Genomic DNA, 13,786 nt, shown 5'->3' with positions numbered 1-13,786 from the left:
CCTCTGAGTGTTTTAGCTGGGTGCCCAGCTGTTCCCTCCCTGTAGGTGATTCCTGTATCTGAGGTAGGAGGACTCACAGGTAGACTAATGGCTTGTCCTGTCACCCTGATTGAATGACAAAACCCCTCAAAGTTCTGCTTCAAGTAAGCTACAAGTCATTCACCCTTTGGAAAATGTGTGACTAAAAGTGGCTGCACCATACAGCTGTTGTTCAGTGATTCAGGTGCTGTTTTTCTCAATTGACTTTTCTTGGAAAATTGGTTAAAGAAATGTGGCCAAAGTCAATATCACTGGCTAGGTAGGATGGGCAGGGCTGCAAAGCAGGATTTATTTATATGATTAGACAATAGTGCCTTTGTTCGTTTCCTTTCTGCAAGAATATGGATTTTTTTTTTTTTTACTAAAGGAGAGAGGTTGGTTTTTAATTTGACTTTGTTTAGAGAGATTGTTTAAGTAGGTTAATTGTATTCTTTGACTTAACAATTAAAACTTGTCAAAGAGAATCTTACAACCTATCAAAAAGGTATAAAGACTTTAAAAAAATACTTGCTATTTGATTTTAAACCCTTTTTGGACATAGTGGAGGAAGCCTGCAGATGATACAAATAGGAATTGCATTTGACCTCAGCCGTGTGACGTGAGAGTTTAAGTAGGTGAATTGATGGAAGCTGTCCTAGGTTAGCTGCTCATACATTCTGCATTTCCTTTACTATTGAGAATCATCCTTCTTTGTGCTGAATGTAGACATCGGCCTGTACACCCAGCTTTCCTGGTGGTTTTCTATTTAGTTGTAGTTGGCTGTGTAGATCAAGCCAAGTTTCCCTTAATTAATATTGATGGCTATATCCCTTCCATTTCTGCCTCTAGAATGGTAGCTTTCCAGTTCAGCTTTATTGAAAGAATTATTAGGAATCCTATAAAAAAGAGATTCCCCCTCCCCCAATATTTAAGTGGCTATTATTTTAGTACAGGTCAAGTATTCCTTATCCATAATGCTTGAGAATAGAAGTGTTCCAGATTCCAGATTCTTTTGGATTTTTCATATACATAATGAAAAAGATACTTGTGGGTCAAAGTCTAAACATGGCATGCTACACATCTTAGAGCCAGAAGGTAATTTTATACAGCATTATTAGTATACCTTCATTTTGACTGTTACCCATCAAGTGAGGTCAACTGTGGAAATTTTTACTTGTATCAGGTCCATGCTCAAAATATTTCAGATTTTGGAGCATTTCAGATTTTGGATTTTTGGATCAGGGATGCTCACCCTATATGATATTTTATTTTCAGTAGTGCACTACAGTTGCACTAAAAAACTTCACTAAAAACTTGCACTTTTTTTTTAAGTGCAGTTTTAGTTTCTGTAGTGCATCTGTAGTGCAATTGCTCATGTTCTTCTCTCCACATGAGTCATGATGATTGCTTCATTATTTTCCTGTCTGCTTTAAGAATGTGTCTCACCCGTGCTCCTTCTAAGAGGGCTGTTATTTCATTGGCCAAAGTATTCTGCTCTGTAAATAAGATTCATTTGAGCAGTGAGGCTGTTGTGCTATGTTCTGCTGGAGCTTTGATATTTTACTTGGGACATTTGCCATCTTCTTTTTTTAAATCTGTCTTGTTGCCATCAGGTGCTGGTGACCTCAGTGGCAATGACTGTAGTGTAAGGTCACCAGATTTCAGAGTTCTGAAAATGAGTTGGGATAATGTGTAGCTCATAACTACAAAGCAATGCTGGATTTGAACAGTTAAGCAGACTTTTAGAAGGCAAATTTTACAAATAGCATAAAATTAACTGACAAAATTCTGTCCTATTTCCATGAATCTAAGATGCTATCACTTTAAAAACATCCAACTGATTTAGAGATGTTTAAAGCAAAATAGTATACATCTTACAGTGAATGAAATACAGAAGAAAAAGACCCAGGACCATGTCTTGCACATCTGTCTTGAACACATTATTTCTTTCAGAATGTAATCATTCATTCAGATTGATTTAATTGATATTTTAAAATTCATCTTAGAGTTAGAAGCACCTTAATTATCAACAGCGTGGCCTTCCTTTCACAGTGGAGAAAACTGCTACTCCTTTAAGCTAGGCAACTAAGCCAAAGTCATGCAATCATAGTGGCAGTAGGTCTTTAAGACTCACATACAGCAACATGAGCATCCCTAGTGGAAGCTTGTGTAGAACTTCAGGCCCCACCCTCGAGCTCCTGAGCCAAGTGCGCATCCCAACAAGATCCCTGTGATTCATGCACATTGCATTTCTGAGGCTCAGGTTCAGTGTTTTCCAACTAAACATCTTTAACTTCACACAGACCTACCTTTTGAGTGACTTCACTTTATTTTCTGTATTCCATCTGCACCTCCCGTCTTCAGTGACTTCAGCATGTAGCATGGATACCTTTGTCCACCCTATCACTTCCTCACAAAAGCTGTCAGGGCACTTGCCTGTCTTTTCCCACCTGAGTCCTGTTAACTGTGAATTGTCCCTAACCTCCTCCATTCCCTACCCACTATCTCAGGGCTGGTGCCTCCTGGAGAGGTGTGACCGAGCAGGACGCTATCTTCTGGCCTCCCCTCTTCCATGTTCCTTGCATCTCTTTCCTGCAATCCTCTCCCCTGTGTCACAAAGGAGTGCAAGGGGAGGCCACAGTTAGAACCTCGCCTCATGGCAGGTGACACTCCTCTGTCTCTAAGAAGTCATGCCCTTTCTCTGGGGCACCCAGACCTACACCTCTCACTTGAGTTCCCTCTGCACTCCAGACTGTTCATATGTTCAGCTGGCTGCTTGACAACCTCACTGTGATGTCTGGAAGGAATTTCAAATCTGTGTCTAAAACAAAAGGCTTCAGACTTCCCCATCTCCCCACTCACCCCTGGCCCTAGCTGTTCCTTTCTCAGTCTTCCCCATCTTGGAAAATGATAACAGCATTTTTGTTTTACACTATCATATTCCCAGTTGCTCAAGCCCCTTGCTTGAATGTGTTGATTTCTTTATTTCTACAATCACCACTCTAATCCATGCTGCTCCTTGCTCCTAGATTGTTCTCCTGGTTCTGGTCTTATGTTCTCCCTTCTCTGCCCAGCCCCCATGCAACCAGAGTGGTCTTTTTAAAAAAATATAAATTGGGTCATATCATTTTCTGGTTTCAAAGTGGCTCCCCATTCCATTGAGAATAAAACCTGTGTCCCTATGAGAGCTGGCTGCCTACCTGTTGCACCAAGCTCCTCATAACCCTGTCCTCAGTTCCCTGTTCAGTGTCTTTTCTGTTTGAGGAATGAGTCTGGCTCTTTCTTGCCTGGAGTCCTTACTGCTTGCTGGCATCTATGCATAGTACTCCCCCTGGATCTATGCATGGGTGGTTCTTCCTCCTTCAGCAAAAGGTTTCAGTTCAAACACCTTTAGCTCCTCCAGGGTCATTCTGTGACCACGTGTCCTTGACTAGGGCCACCCCACGAAGTTATTCACATCACTTTGTCTTCACTATCTTCTCACACCTTGAGTTATTTTGTGTGTGTGTGTGTGTGTGTGTGTGTGTGTGTATTAAAATCACCATTTACCTCCCCTACTAGGAGGTAAGCTCCACGGAGGCCACATCTGTCCTTTTATTGCTTACCTCCAGTACCCAGCACAGTGCTTGGCTTTCAGCAAATATTTACTGAATAAATGAAGAGTCAGGTGGGGAGCCTGGATCTTTGATGCTCTTCTAAAACACATGTTCAGAGGTCAGCTTCCGCAGGGCTCCTGACCTGGAACCAAGAGCAGGTAGATTTAAATTTTGGATAGACACCAGCCAGTTGTGTGACCTTAAGGAGATTCTTGACTGCTCTGTGCTTTGGTTTGTTCACTTGTAAAATGGCAGCAACAGTGCCCATCTCACAAGGTTGCTTTAAGGTTTAAATGAAAAGATGCATTAAATGAGAGAATATACTGCCCTAGCACATTTCTTATAGTATGCTGTTGAGTTATCTCTTCAGCTCTGTGTCCCACGTTTGGCTCAGGATGTCTGATTTTTATAAAAAGCAGTGTGAACCACATATCGAGACATCTTTTAAGTGTCGGTTGTCTGGTAGGCTGCAAGTGTTTGGTGATGCAATAAGATTGTGCTCTTGCTCTCAAAGACCTTGTGCTCCAGTTAGAGGGATAAAGAAACAAATAAGGAGCTGAAATCCTGGGATGCCATTCTCAAAGAATGAACCATTGAGTATACAAGATGCTGGAGGACCTGCTGGTGCCAGGCACTGTAGTTTAGCCCGCAGCCAGCACAGGCTTCATAAATGAAGGTTCAGCTACGTGAGAAATCCGAAGGGAGTTTGAATTAAAGAGACAGAATCTAATTACCTTTAAACCAGCTCCAGGACGGCTTCTCCTACTTCCAGCCTCCAGCTACCTATTAGGGTAGCGAGGTTTACTGAAGAGGCGAGAGAGAGAGAGAGAGAGAGAGAGAGAGAGAGAGAGAGAGAGAGAGAGAGAGAGAACACTCCAGGGAGTGGGCTTTTATTGGGGAACAAAAAATTCTGGGGAAAATCCCATCCAATGAAGATGAAGGGGGGCAGTGTCCCAAGGTCAGGTGTGGCGACTGGGTCTTCAGGGGTAATGGCCAGATACACCTCCACACAGACAAGCCCTTGGACCTGAGAAGGGTGGGGAAAGCTCTGGACACAAGGATGTGCCTAAGTGCCTCTCGCCCAGCCAGGGAGGTAACTCAAATCACCTGCGAGGATGGCCTATAATAGGTCCTGACTTCTCCATGTCAAAGACAGCACAGGAGGCACAGCCCTAGCTGGGGGATGCGGCCAGGCTGGCCTCCACCAGTTCTGTTACCAGGTCACCTTGACAGGTGCTCACCTCTAGACCTCTTGGCTTTACTAACCTCTGACACAAGGGTGTTGGGCTCCATGATAATGAGATTAATTTTTATGGGAGGCTTTTGGGATTATTCTTCTATAGTTTATAGCTGATAATTTGTTCTTACTTGCATGCAACCTGGGCTCCTTTTCCTTCTCTTTTTAATCATGAAGAAAGTGTCAGACCTAACAGAAAAGTTACAGAACGTCACAAAGATATCCTGTGTTCTCTTCATCCAGATTTCCCAAATACTAATGTCTTATTTACTTTTTCTTTGTATGTATAAATATTTTTCCTGAAGGCATAGATATGCTGTTTCTTTGCTTAAAAATACTTCAGTGCGCATTTTTCCCCAAACAAGAACATTCTACGTGATCCCTGTATAGTGCTCAAAGTGAAGAATTAACACTGATGCAATACCATAATACACAAACTCTATTCTCAACTCATCAATTATCTTAACGATCTTTATAGCTGTAGAGAAACTGTTCCCTACTCCTGGGATCCCATCCAGATCATATCTTGCCTTGTGCTATTATGTCTTTAGTTTTTTTTAAATCCAGAGCAAAAGAAATTTGCTTGGATTTGTTTTTCTTTTATGATCTTGGCTCTTTTTTGTGTACTGGGGATTGAACCCTGGGTACTTTACCACTGAGCTACAGCCCCACCCCACTCTCTTTTTAAAAATGTTTGAGACAGGGTCTCACTGAGTTGCTAATGCTGGCCTTGAACTTGCAATATTTCTACCTCAGCCTGCCAAGTTGCTGGAATTACAGGCATGCACCATCATGCCTGGCATGATCTTGACATTTTTAATTTTTAAAATTTTGATACCAGGGATGAACCCATGGGTACTTAACCACTGAGCTATACCCCCAGCCCATTTTAGTATTATTATTATTTTTATTTGGAGACAGGATCTCACTAAGTTGCTGAGGCTGGCTTTGAACTTGCAATCCTCCTGCCTCAGCTTCCTGAGCCACTAGGATCACAGGCATGTGCCACTGCATCCAATCTTGCCGCAGTCTGGGTGGGCACAAATCACGAGCCACTGAAGCAGGAACAAACTTTATTTCTGAACTCCACCAGCACACTCCACACACACACTCCCTGGGAACTCTCCTGAATGCCACGCGGCTCCTCCAGGAACCACCAACTGGAAATCTCTCCTCCGGTACTTCCCCAACCAATGCCAACTCTTCAGGAATCCCCGGGAGAGCTCAACCGGAACTCAAGGGGAACTCCGGGAGAACTCAAAAGTCATCGTCTTAAAGGCTCGATCACCTCTCAACCACTACTTCTGGCAAAAATGCCATGCGTCATCCCTACTCGGCTGTGGCCCTCAACACAACCTCTTAACATTTTTAAAGAATGGACTGTCCTGCACTTTGGGAGTTTGTTTGCTCAGGACTGGGTTGAGGCAGTGACTTGGGGCAGGAATAGCACATAACCGTCACCGCTGCCTCCTTGGCACCATGGTGGGAGGCACAGCCTATTTATCTCATGACTGATGTTAACTTTGGTCACTGGGGTAGTGTGGGGTCTGCCAGGTTCTCCATGGAAAGGTCACTATTCATTCTCTGGTAATTAGTAAATATGGTCTGGGGAGGTATTTTGAAACTTTCTAAGTAGCCTGCTTCACATGGCACTTCTGTGCACTAGTTTTAGCAACCGATGCCTGTCTGACGCGGCCCTTGTTTGTCCTGGCCTTTCCCTAGACTGCACTAACTTGGACCTTCAGACACTTGACAAGGACCCTCAGGACTGGATGCAGTCCCCGTTCTTCAGTCTGGAATTCTATCGGTAAACACGATTCCACGATTCCACGTCTCATTTCCCAGGAGCTGAGGGAGGGGGAAGGAGGGTGGACGAGTAAAAGTGTGACATTTTACACCTTTTGATATGTTCTGTTCAGGCTCTTACAAGTTGAAATCTCCTTTCACCTTAAAGGCATTGACCTACAGACGATTCATTCCCGTGAATTACCCGACTGCTACATCTTCCGGAACACGGCAAGTGCCTTGGTTTGACTAAGCCACTTCCTATGGCTCTCTCCGCTTTTATAGCTGCAGAGTATAAATCACACCAAGAGACATTCCATGTGGCTGTGTTTAAAATGGTTTTAGTGGCAGTTGATGGTGTTGGTGGTCCAGAGACCATGACCTCTGAAGAAACCCTTTGTTTCTAACCAGATATCTGAGTGGAGTTTTCAAAGATGCCTTTGACCTTCTATTCTTCTGAAATATCCAAAGGGATGCTTCTGACATGTATTTTCAGTCTCTAGTACTTTTCCCAGCTTCCAAGGGAGATCTCTGTGAATGTCCTATCAAGTATTTTCAAACCCCACAATTAATAAATACTATGAGTCCCTACTATGCACCAGGCATTGTGCTATGCCCTCCAGGCACGTGCCCCACCCCCCAAGCTTATAGACGGGAGGAGAGAGCAGACAGAAAGATAATTAAATAGCTAAGTCATTATAAATTGCCTTGTTTGGTATCTTCCCCCATTTTCTCCACAGACTGGGTAATTTGTAAATAGAGGTTTATTTGGCTGATAGTTTGGGAGACTAAGAAATCCAAGCTGGCGGGGCTGCATCTGGCAAGGGCCTTCTTGCTATCATGACATGGTGGAAGGCAGCACACGGTGAGAGAGCACATGAGAGAGCAAGAGGGGCCGCTTTAGGGACAACTACCTGCCCCCACAGTAATGACATGAATCCATTCATGGGGACAGAGCCCTCATGACCTAGTCACCTCCTATTAGGTCCCCTCCCCATCACTGTTGCCCTGGGGATGAAGGATTTTGAGGGAGACACATTCAGACACATGTGGATTTTGAGGGAGACACATTCAGCATGTGGTAAGGAGGGTTGGTTCTGGACAAGAAGATAATGGTTATCACCCTGAGCTGGGTGGGCAAGGCCTCCCTGGGATCCTCTGGAGGACAAGGACAGAGGCAAGAGAGAATCAGGGAGGGGCAGGGCCTGCCAGGATGGGTCACATATGACTTTGTCATGACATGGGCAGCAATGGGGGGATCAAAACATTGGCTTTACATTTTTGTTTAGTTCTTTGGACTTTGCTCAAGTTTCCAAAGGCTTGAGGGAAGTAATTTAGGGAAGTAATTTTGGAAGCCATCATAGCTCACCGTTGGGAAGTGGGCTGGTCTGAGTTATCTCTCGAGCTCTGAATGGTCTCAGTGATGTTCTGGATTACACAGAACTTGGTTTGTGTTCAGGGGTGCTCAGGTGTGTGGGTTTGGTCACCCACACATTCAGCTCTCCCAGCTCTTTGGATATCTCAATGTGTTTACCCTAAGAACTCCTCAGCATGCATCGTGTATAAGCCTGGAATGATTTAAATGACTGACTTGGGTTCTATAATGTGGAAAGTGAGGGCATTAGGACATTTTAAGTTCAGCCTGAAGCCCTGGAACAAGTCTGTAATTTCTGAAAACATTGCATATAGCTCTTTTTTTTTTTTAGAGAGAGAGAGAGAGAGAGAGAGAGAGAGAGAGAGAGAGAGAGAGAATGAGAGAGAATTTTTTAATATTTATTTTTTAGTTTTCGGCGGACACAACATCTTTGTTTGTATGTGGTGCTGAGGATCGAACCCGGGCAGCACGCATGCCAGGCGAGCGCGCTACCGCTTGAGCCACATCCCCAGCCCTGCATATAGCTCTTGAGGCAAAGAGAAAAAGAATTTTCAGTCTAATAAAAGCCTAGGATTTCATACCCATAGGACAGAATGGAAGCAAATGCTTTTAAATGCCATTCTGGGTAACTGGGCACATTGGGGTATGCCTATAATCTCAGTGGCTCAGGAGGCTGAGGCAGGAAGATCACAAGTTCAAAGCCTGTCTGAGCAACTTAGTGAGGCCCTAAACAACTTAGTGACATCCTATCACAAAATAAAATATAAAAAACAGCTGGGGATATGGCTTAGTGGTTAAGCACCCCTAGGCTCAATCCTCAGTACAAAAAAACTAAAAAAAAATAAAAATAAATGCTTTTTTTTTTTTTTTAAATAATGAGGGTCATTGTGTTCTCTTGTCAAAGATTGGTGACTTTATATTTTAGTTCCTGGGATTACTAATAGAACCTTGTGAAGAAATCATGTGATAAGGATGTTTTTATTTTTATCAGTATATTTTTATCAGTATATTTTTCTTTGAGTCAGCACAGTTTGGATGCCCCTACTTTTAAAAGCAGAGTTGACCCAGTGAGTCTTAATTTCTGCTGAGCGATAACCTCTCAATCTCCTTGTGTCTCCAGATCACCTTCAATAATAAAGCGCACAGTGGCAAAATCAAAATCTATTTTGACAGTGACGCCGATATTGAAGAATGTAAAGACCTGAACATATCTGGCTCTAGTAAGTATGCGCTCTGCTTGGTCTTTGCGGATTATGGGATGGATTTCAACACTTTATTTTGGGATTTGGAGTATCTGAGTGGTTGATTTGGATGGTGATAGGGGGAAAGGGTTCTGGAAGTCCATGTATTGAAAATCGGATTCTGTGATGCATGTCCCACAGCTCTGTGCTTTTTGTTCAGCAAGTGTGGATAACACATCTGCTAGAAGTCATGTGACTTGGTGGTTAGGTACTCCAGCTCTGGAGCCAGATGGCCTGGGTTTGAATCCCAGTCCTGTTTACCTGTGATCTGGGGCAAATTTCTAAACTTCTCTGTCTTAGTACCTTTCTCTGAAAAAATGAGGAGTCATGATGGTACTTACCTTCCAGGAAGTCAGATATCAAAGGATTAGTATGGAAAGCAAAGCTCTGAGAACAGAAGTGGGTGTATATGAATTGCTAGGTCCTGTGGTGAAAAGATAAAAAAGAAAGGCTTAGTGAGGGAGAATTAAGTGCTGATAAAATCTCTAGTGTGTTTCAGGTGGGTATAGGTGAGGGGTGTGCTGGAGGAATGAAGAGAAAGCAAGCAAAAGATATATCCGACTGGGATAGAGTGGGAAATAAAATTTAAATGATTCTTGAAGAAGGTATGTTTTTGATCTGAGCCTTGGACAATGGAGGAGGAAGATCAAGGCCTCAGAGCCAAGATTGTCACTTGTACAAATGTGGGGTCATGTGTTCAGTCAATATATGAAAAACACCTCTTAACGCACATGTTTAAATGGGCTATGTGGACCCAGCCCTTTTTGCCCAGTGAGGGGTTGAAATGATGTCAGTGGTGGATGGTCAGCAGTTTTTTTCTTTAATTGGCAAGCTTTGTTTGGATGAACTTCCTTTTAACCAGAATGAAATAAAATGTAAAATACCTGTGGTTTCCATTTTAGTTTTTTTTTTTTTTTTTTAAAAACAGGTAGCTTTGTGGCCTGCTACTTTTCAGTTGTATAAGACAGCCTGATGATTTCATCTTTTTTAAAAGTTTGGGTTTTAGTAGTTCCTCCGATCAGAATGGACAGTTTGGGTTTCTGTTTAAAAGGGGTTCCTATTTCCAGCAGGTACCACTTTCACAGATTGGCACAGATCAGATGCATGTTTTGCAAGTCCGAGTATGGGTTGCATCTATTTTCTATGAAAAAAAAAAAAACCCAAACAAACAAAAACTCAACCTAACCTTTGTCGCATGTAAATTGTGATTAGGAATAGTCAGTATGAAGGTCAAAATGAGGGAATGAGTGGTAGATCAAATCTGTCTCCAAAGCAGCTGCTTCCACACAGATCCTGGGGTTTTCCTGCCTATGCGCAGCGCGGGGCCGCTGTGGCTCCCTCCTGTGGCCAACAAGGGGAAATACAAACCTCACACCACAGAGTGAAAACGGTAAAAATTTACATGTGTTTCTCTGGAACTGCATCCTAAGAAGCCATTCTTTGTCGCTAGGAGAATACGAATTTAAAATAAAATGAGGGGATGTGAAAGACTTAAAAATCGGAAGTTTGGAAAACAGTTTAGGAAATTTCCCCCGCCTTCTGTGAAGCAATCTAGTGGGTTGAGATTTCCCTGGTTTGGGGGAAGGGGGAGGAGGGCAAGGGCGACATCTGGTGGACTCCTGATGCTACTTACAAGGTGTTCTGAGTTTCTTTCACATACACTTCTCTCTCCTTCTTGCCATTATCTGTATTATCTCAAAGCAAAATATGAGGAAATATTCCTTTTCACATACAAAACTCATGTTGGCTTTTATGACTTCTGATGTCCATCTCCACATGTATTGCAATCTTCCTCTAACTTAAGTTTTTAAAATTTGTTCTAATCAGTTATACATGACAGCAGAATGCTCTTCGATTCATTGTACACAAATGGAACACAATTTTTCACTTCTCTGGTTGTACATAAAATAGGGTCACACCATTTTTTACAATCACACTTATACGTAGGGTAATAATGTCTATCTCATTCCCTCATCTTTCCTACCCCATACCCCTCCCCTCTCCTTCCTCCCCTTTGCCCAATCCACAGTTCCTCCACTCATCTCATGGCCCCCCATTATGGATTAGCATCCACTTATCAGAGTAAACATTTGGCCTTTGGTTTTGGGGGATTGGCTTACTTTGCTTAGCGTGATGTTCTCCAACTCCATCCATTTACCTACGAATGCCATAATTTTATTATCTTTTATTGCTGAGTAATATTCCATTGTGTATACATGCCACAATTTCTTTTTCCATTCATCTATTGAAGGGCATCTAGGTTGGTTCCACAGTTTGGCTACTGTGAATTATGCTATAATATTGATGTGACTGCATCACTGTAGTATGCTGTTTTTCAGTCCTTGAGGTATAAACCAAGGAGTGGGATAGCTGGGTCAAATGGTGGTTCCATTCCAAGTTTTTAAAGGAATCTCCATACTGCTTTCCAGATTGGTTGCACCAATTTGCAGTCCCACCAGCAATGTATGAGTGTGCCAACATGTATTGTTGCTTATATTCTTGATAACTGCCATTCTGACTGGAGTGTCTAACTTAAGTTTGTAAGTAGAGCAATTCATGGATGGGAGACTTGGGGAGATTAGTGGGCAGGATTCTCCCTTGATGGGCATGTCACCGGTATTAAAAGGAAAGGGTGGTGAGTTAGGTGACCCTGGGTTACAGCCCCTCAGGCAGACCAGTGGTAGGGAAGGGTGGAGTTGGTGTGGGACACTCCTAATCAGGTCAGTAGAGCATCTTTCTGGACTAGTGTTTTCTAAACCCACATCTGGAAAATGTTCCTGTAGGGTAATGTAGTTTCAATGGGGTGAGAAAGCAATTGCTGTGTTTATAAAACTCTACTTTTTTTTTTTAACACACCAGACTTGTCTTTTCAGTAATTCAAGGAAATATAGAATGCAGGATTCTCTGTTGGGAGGGCAGGTTTATCTTTCTAGGTCTGTTTATTTTCCTATCTGCAGATTAGGCTCAATGAAAGCAATCTCAGGTTTTGTTCTAGGAATAGGTTATAAAGAAAGTTACCAGAAGCTGTCTTTGCCTTTCATAGGATTTTCTGACTCATCTTCCCAAGAACTTCCCATTTTCTCTGCCCTAGGCCCAAGGGTAGGGGAGGGCTGTGTTGTGGTAGAGCTATGTTGTCTTATTATCTATCTGTCAGATGATATTTCAAGATAACTTAAGTTTCTTCGGTATAGAATGGCTAAAAGCAGCTGTGAGCATTTAGTGCTGGGCACTCACTTTCCATTGGTTGTTGTGCCTGGCTCCCAGGACAGCCCTGTGAAGCAGGTGCTGCCCACACTGTTTTGAAGCAGAGGTGCCTGAAACTTAGCTGGGTAGAATCATTTGCTCTGTGAATCACATTTACTAGCCAGCTGTGTTCCTGCCCTACTGGATGAGCCACTTTGCCCTCAGACACTGGTCCAGGGTTGCTCACATCCTTGTGTTATTAAATATGAGGGTGCTCTGGTCCTTCTCTTAATGCCTCCTTTGCTGAAGGTCGCCGTGGAGCACTCTGACCTAGACTCTCCTCTGAAGGTCACCTGTTCTGAAGGTCCATGTCATCCTTTCTGGTCTTGATTGTCCAGACTGAACTCAGTTTACCCAAGACAGAAAATTGTCATTCAGTCTTCTTTGTCCTCCTTCCCTAAGTCCACCTGAGGTCCAACTTATGATCTTCCTTCATTTCTCGCAACTCTTTGCTTTCTCATGACCCTCTGCCTCTGATTTGGCTCAGATTTTTGTAAGCTCTAATTTAGACCACTTAGTGGTCTGCTCATGTTCTGCATGAAGCTCTTCACTTATGTGTGAGCTTGCTGAAGTGTGATGCTAGGCACAAGTGCTGTATTTTAACACTGCTCAGGGACCCTGCTTCACAGAGACAGCCAGTCATTTGCTGGGGAAGATGGACACTGAATGATCAAATGGTAAGCACGGCGGGTGTTTGCTCCTGTCATTTCCTGAGGGCTCTTCAGAGTGCTTTTCATACATGAACTTTTGTAATCTTCACGATATCCCCGTGATATTTGTCTTATTGTTGTTGTTGTTATTAACTTTTACCATTCTACCCACTTCTCAGAGGAAATGGAGGCTTAGGATTAGTGACTTCCCTGAGACCCAGGCCATCAGGCTCCAGAGATTTACGTCGTTTCCCGTTTTTCATTGTCTTTGTGCTCTACAACGTGTCTTCTTTGAGGATATAAGATCAGTGTCTTTGGGTGTGTGTAGCTGTAGCCAGTGCCATGGAAGAATATAAGAGTGGCTAAAAGAGATAAGAATTTAGGAAATTTTGTTCTGAGAAGGAAGGGGTTTAATTTGAAACTTGACACTGAAAATGAATAACCTGGGCATAGGTGTGTAGGGAGAGAGGTGCTCACCCAGACAGAGGGAACAAGATGTGCAAAGTCCCTGAGGTGAGAGGATGGAAGAAGGAGGACCAGTGTAGCCACAGGGTGGGGAAGGAGAGGGTAGTGATTGGAGTGTGGGATGCTCCCATAAAGTCTGAGAGAAGCTCAAGGTACAGTTTCATTTCCCTCTGGCA

At 43.1% G+C, this 13,786-nt stretch overlaps 1 protein-coding gene across 1 annotated transcript in view; it reads left to right on the top strand.

Annotated features, from left to right (window-relative positions):
• Mcoln2 (mucolipin TRP cation channel 2) overlaps positions 1-13,786 on the top strand; it is a 54,521-nt gene that overhangs the window by 25,012 nt on the left and 15,723 nt on the right. The window contains exons 5-7 of the mRNA XM_026406155.1: positions 6,574-6,658; positions 6,771-6,867; positions 9,132-9,231. Of these exons, the coding sequence (XP_026261940.1) occupies positions 6,574-6,658; positions 6,771-6,867; positions 9,132-9,231 (282 nt within the window). The remainder of the gene's footprint in view (positions 1-6,573; positions 6,659-6,770; positions 6,868-9,131; positions 9,232-13,786) is intronic.

This window comes from Urocitellus parryii, chromosome 11, assembly GCF_045843805.1.
Source record: "Urocitellus parryii isolate mUroPar1 chromosome 11, mUroPar1.hap1, whole genome shotgun sequence".
Taxonomy (NCBI): Eukaryota; Metazoa; Chordata; class Mammalia; order Rodentia; family Sciuridae; genus Urocitellus; species Urocitellus parryii.
Note: the sequence above shows the minus strand (reverse complement) of the source record. Positions and strands in the feature narration are given on the sequence as shown.